This window comes from Parasteatoda tepidariorum, chromosome 8 (assembly GCF_043381705.1).
Source record: "Parasteatoda tepidariorum isolate YZ-2023 chromosome 8, CAS_Ptep_4.0, whole genome shotgun sequence".
Classification (NCBI taxonomy): Eukaryota; Metazoa; Arthropoda; class Arachnida; order Araneae; family Theridiidae; genus Parasteatoda; species Parasteatoda tepidariorum.
This window is the reverse complement of record NC_092211.1, coordinates 423,540-429,642: the sequence shown is the minus strand read 5'-3', so window position 1 is coordinate 429,642 and position 6,103 is coordinate 423,540. Positions and strand designations below refer to the sequence as shown.

Here is a 6,103-nt window from a genome sequence, read left to right as displayed (position 1 = left end):
AAAAATCTAACACACTACTGTACAGTATGCCTTTCCCGTTGCTAACTCCAGTGAGTACAAGTTGAGTGTGAAAAGGAAGGATTTTTAACAATAAAAAAAAAAAAAAAATAGAAGTTTTGGAAGAAATAAATTTCAAAAATCCCAAATTAAGAAAACAAATTAATCTGGAATTTCTCAAGTTTCGAGGACAAAATTTTTTTTTTAAAAAAATTCTGAAAGTGTCCAAACGGGTGCAAGTCATGAATGTCTTAGTAGGAAAAAAAAAACAGAAGGGGAAAATAGAATTCTAATAAATTGACGAATTAAACGAATATAAGAACAATCTTCGAAAACAGGGTTTTTTCTCGAAAGAAGCCAAATAATATTATACTATCTGCATTATTTTTTTCATGAGCAAAGATTTATTTTTATATAATTTTAAATGACATTTATATTTTATATTACTAACACAAATAGTTTAAATTACAATTGTTTATTGATCATAAAATTGATTATATTTGTAAAACAATACACTATACAATTCATTAGAAACCATTAAAAAGTAAAATTTTGTAAAAATTGAGCATTTAAAATTGAATAACTTGCTCACCTTTTCCTCAAATAACACGCTTCTTTGAATGGTAATAGTATTGCTTTCTTGTAATAAATATTTCACTCTTTCATTTCTAGTAATTGGAATAAATAAAAAGATTTTAAAAAAAACTGTACATAAAAATTCATAAAGCAAACGTAAGCCTCAATGTCTAATTTTTTTAATTGTCACTCTGATCTGTACAACTATTGAATATTACATCATTCTGAGCAAAATTACTTGAATATTTTCTGATAATTAAGCTTTTTAGAACTTCAAAATTCAATTATTAAAACTTGTTTTGTTGTCCTAACTAGGGAAACTCAGTTAATCAGGAATTTTTATTTGTGATTTAGTTGGTTTCTATAGTAAAAAACGTTATATTCTTTAAACTGGAGAAACGATTTAAATCGCATCTTCTCCAAATACATATTTAAAAAGTTATTACTTTGAAATATCGCTAAACTTTAACTTAAGAGAAGTCCATAAATTGCGCAAATACCTTAAAGACATTATCTTATATTTGATGACAAGGGAGAAGAAGGATCATTAGCAATATTAACTTAAGGCACTAGAATCCCCACAATTTCTGAAATTTTATTATAAAGCTAAAAAAAAAGAAAAGAATTATGTAAAAACAGTTCTGGAAATTAAATAACCATCGTTTCGTAAAGAAAAATTAAAAAACTATTCCTTCAAAAAATTTCCAGTTTAATGAAAATTTATCTACGCTAAATAACTTCAAATTTGAAAGGGTTTCCAGTTTCACTTACTTTGGCATTATAATCAACGATAATAATATGTCGGAAGAAACTGACTCGAGAACTCTAAAAAAGAAATAAAAGCCACTACTCATATAAATATTTATTCTAGATCAAATTCATTACCACGGAAAATAAATACAAAATTTATAAAAGAGTTATAAGATCTTTAGTAACTTATGGTTGTGAAATCTATGTTTTTACGAAATTAGATAAGAAGGCTTATTAATATCGCAAGGAAATACATTAAAAAAATGTTTTGGACTGATTCAAATAAACAACTCTCAGTGGTAAACTAAAAACAAGAGTGAATGTGACCATCTCTTCAGTTTTGAGCACAACTTCTACAACTATAAAAAACGAACACTTAAAGCAGATAAAATAATAAAAGATAATAATAATGACTGTATTAGATCTGCTATATTCTACATTTAGATCCGACAGAAGAACTACTCTGAGATCTTTGTTTTGTTCTTGAGTTCAATCAAGAAACGTCTCTTAAAAGCAAATATTGCTTTAGACATTTGGGAATGTCCAACTTTTCGACTCCCTTGGGCAATTGAAAGCACTCCTTCAACTGGCGTCTAATGATACACTTGGACAGATGCTGCAATGATCTTGGACATTTCCCCTCACTGTCAGGATCTCTCACCAATTTGCAGTACCAGTCCCAGGCTTTCATGGCTTTCCGAAAGGTCTGTGGTTTCGCCCAGTTGAAGCTTCTGGTGAACTCCTCGATGGTGATGTAGGGGTCCGGAATGGAGCTCCACAGAATTCGAAAAACAAGTTCGTAATGGAAAGGGGGAAGAATTTTTCCATACCTGTAGTGAAGGTAGAGACAGAAGAGTTGGTATGATCTCAACTTGAATGAAATATCGACTTCCTCCTCATCAAGAAATGCACCATGTATTTCTTCTCTCATTTCTTCATCAATGCTAAAATAACAAATAATATAATTAGTGCTAATTTAAAACAATATTGGGTTGCTTCAGCCTCATTTCACCCTTTTTTTAAAAAAATATTGTATGAAGCGTAAACATACATTTTATAAAAACTTTGATTTTTACATATTTCGGTACTATTCCGCTTCGGCCGACCAAAAAAATAACCTGTTACCACTTTATCTATTCTGCTACATTAGGCACTTATAATCTCAGCACCAGTTGTACTTTATTACCAGAATTAATTACACTTGAGCCATGGTGGCTCAGGGGATAGAGCTCTCGTCTTCCAATGAGTCAAACACCAAAGATGGCTGATCGATACAAATTCTGTTTCTGGCTCATGCCGACCACAGTACTGACGTAAAAATAGCTTCAGTTGTAGACGTATGGGCTAGAATTCCCTTACTATCAGACTAATTGTGGAAGGTTTTCGTGGTTTTCTTCCTTATGTTACGCAAATGCGGGTCAGTTTATCAAAAAGCCTTAACTGAAGGTTAGACGTCTTAAACTCAAAATTGGATCAGCTGTTTAATGGAGGGTGTAAAATAAAATTAATTAGGCATCACTGAAGTCAAATATATATATCTTATATTGTTGCTTTCAGTCCTCGCTTGAATGCATGAAAAAGAGGTACTGACGTGAAAGAATCTGCTTATTTTTAAGAAATGTTTCACCTGTTAGAATGAAATTTTTAGTTCAGAAGATAAGAATACAATAGGTGGGCACTTCAATTGGGACTTCCTTTTCATTTGATGCTCTGAACAGGTGTTCCAAGTATAGTTTAAGAATTAATCAAATCTTGCTGCCAGTTGTATGTTGAAGTGAATGAAGGGGGCTTAACCCCTCCTGCTTCACTCCCACATATTTAAGAATGCAAAAAAAAAAGAAGAAGAAAANCTACGGTAGTATTTTCTCACCAAAAAAAGGGGTATGGTACTTTTCGTAGTATTTTTTTAAAATGCGGTATTTTTATTTATTTTATTTTCATTTCCTAAAACAAAGAAAAGTGCCACTCTAGTTTTGAAGTAAAAAACAATTTTTGAAATAATCCAACAGTTTATTTTCTATTAGTCACTGTATCTAGTGATGATTGAGAAAAATCGAAGTTCGTTTATACTAGAAGACATAAATTTCCTGTCTTTTTCAACTGCCAAAAGGTATAAGTCCTAAACTTTTTAAGATGCTGTCATTATTTCAATAAATACTTACGTTTTTATTTACACATCCTGTACATATCTTGTTTTTTTGCAGAGTTTACACCTCGAAAAAAGAGTTTATACACTTTTCTAATTAAATTAATAAACCAGGAATTTTAAAAACTAATGAATCAAAAAACATTCATTTTCTCAATTGTTGTGTTTTGGACTTAACCGCATTGGCTTCTGAGCGACTCATATATATATGCAATTTTGAATGCATTGTAATGAAGTTCAGAATTTCAGAATTTGAGGGACCCTCAATAAATTACAAACGGAAAATAATGTTTTTGAAAACCCTAAGACAAAAAATGTAGCAATAGACTTGTGACAGTTAATTTGCAAATTAACTGTCACAAGTCTAATGCTACAGTTTTTGGTTATTATGTACATAACCATGTATATTATATGTATATATATATATATATATATTTATATATACCCAGAAGCAGAATATTTTCAAATGTTCTGCAAGCATTTCACAGCGAAAAATAGTCAGCTTTACGTTAAAATACTATATTTTCATTTATTAAAATGCAGGATCATACACAAGTACTCTACATTATTTTTTAAACCAAGGCAAACATTCTTGATTCGCTACTTTTTCAATCACTTTTGAAGTGTAAAATTTTGTTAATGACGACGAATTAATGATAAATTATTATCGCAGGAAAACACTGTCACTTATTTAAGATACAAATTGTTCTGCAGGACTTCGTTTGTTCTGTGTTTTAGGCATTTTGTGCTTCTGGGTATATATATATATATCAAAAGTTATCAAGAATTAAAATACATAAAAACACTAGATTGCAATAAAAATAACCTACTAATTCATAACGCTAAAGGAAACTTACTCAAACAGTACGGCTGATGCCCGAAATAAATATAATCCACACACGTGATTGTAATATTCGTTCATTCCACCAAATTCAGCAATCAGTATGTAATTTTCGGGATTGCATATCAAAGAAATGTGAGATAGATCAGCATTCATGTGCGGCTTATTTTTGAATAACTGTAGAAAGTCCAATTTCATTCCATTCGCAAGTTCAAGAAGCTCTTTTAGTTTATCGGGGTAGTCCAAAAATATAGCTTCGTTGTAGATATCAAAAAGAAAATACTCATCTAAAGGTTTATCATTCGGTGCTCTTTTCAAATAAGCAATTTTCATAAACTCAGATTCTTCTGGTGTGAAACATTCCATATTTTACCACTTTCTACTCGGAATATACGTCTTAACGAGAACATGAACTTCTAAATAAATTTTAGAGTTAGTATAAAAGAAAGAACGAGCCTAAATTGCGCTAAGTATGACATGAATAATGACCTTTGACCTCCTCCACGCTTACACATCTGGACAATACTTCTGGGAAGTGGAGGGCAGGGGGGATTTTGAATACTTGTTGTAACCTTACTTACTGGCGAAGTTCAATTTACTTAGGGGCGTAAGTACGCCAAAATAAAGCCTTTACTTTCATAAAATCACCTTCAATATTTTTAGCCAATAAATTATGCAAAATATTTTTGTGTAAGTCATACTGTATTAAATTTAAAAGAAACAAGTTTTAAAAAATAAATATTAGTTTAAAGCGATATTAAATAAAAAATATTTTACTTAATTTTACATTTTATTATTCCCAGAATGTTATTATTATTTATTTAAATAATGAATATGATGAATCATGAATGTATTTATAGTCTACAGCAATTCTGACTGTAACCATTTTTAAAGAAGAAAATGCCTCAATAAGTACCTACCAAAATGTAACGAAAAAGTGTAAAAATTTTAACTGTGAATTTTAGTTGAATTTAATTCAAAATACAACAGATAAGCTTAAGTGTAAAATGAAAGGAAGAATAGATAAATCATGAAATGTAATAGTCCTGTTTTTTAAATAAACATCGTTTAACTTAAAGATATGTTAAAGAAAAAAAAAGAAGAAAATTATTACAAGTTCTTTTAGAAAAAAAAGGATTAAGTAAAATAAGCAAAATTTTGAGAAATGAGCACAAAAATAGAAAAAGGCTTTTAATACTAAAATACAAAACTGTACGAAGTAATGATGTGATGTTTGCTTTAAAATTTTGATGAATTCAACTGACGATTCACTTTGGAAACATGAGCTCAGATAGAAATTACTTCTAACTTTAAATAATATACAAGAATTGATTTTGTGATTACATAATATTATTAAATTCGCTTTTGAGAAAGCTAAACTTTAATTCTTTAGAACAAATTCAAGAACTGAATGAATGCGCAAAATGCATATTTTATATCCAAATATAAATTATATGTTTTCTACCATTTAGTTTTGAAATGGTAGAAACTGTATTGGAATGAAACAATCGTTTTTGTTAACTTTTTACGTAGTCACAAATTAGATTTTAATATAAATTACAATATACAATTTAAAAATATTATACAAGTTTCAAAAAAAATAAAAATACTAATAAATAAATAAATAATATTAATAATAATAACTTTAAAGAAATAGCATATTTAAATATTTAGTCATTATTCTCAAAGTAAATTTGTACTCTGACTATTGAAAAATTCGTGTCCATGAGTTTAGTGTGAGGCAATAATATGTTTTGTGGCCAAAATTCACAAATGCACATAAAGAAAAAAAT

The 6,103-nt window shown here is 29.1% G+C and overlaps 1 protein-coding gene across 2 annotated transcripts in view; it reads right to left on the bottom strand.

Moving 5' to 3' along the window:
* Nucleotides 1-1,420: 1,420 nt before the first annotated feature.
* Nucleotides 1,421-6,103, bottom strand: part of LOC107440250 (uncharacterized) — a 22,989-nt gene continuing 18,306 nt past the window's right edge. Inside the window, exons 1-2 of one of the 2 annotated variants that reach the window (XM_043050795.2) lie at nucleotides 4,327-4,848; nucleotides 1,421-2,267 (exon numbers count right to left, since the gene is read on the bottom strand). In XM_043050795.2, the coding sequence (XP_042906729.1) occupies nucleotides 1,817-2,267; nucleotides 4,327-4,676 (801 nt within the window). In that variant the 5' untranslated portion in view covers nucleotides 4,677-4,848 and the 3' untranslated portion in view covers nucleotides 1,421-1,816. Of the gene's footprint in view, nucleotides 2,268-4,326; nucleotides 4,849-6,103 lie in introns of those variants that run through there. The other variant, XM_043050796.2, reaches the window with a different exon arrangement.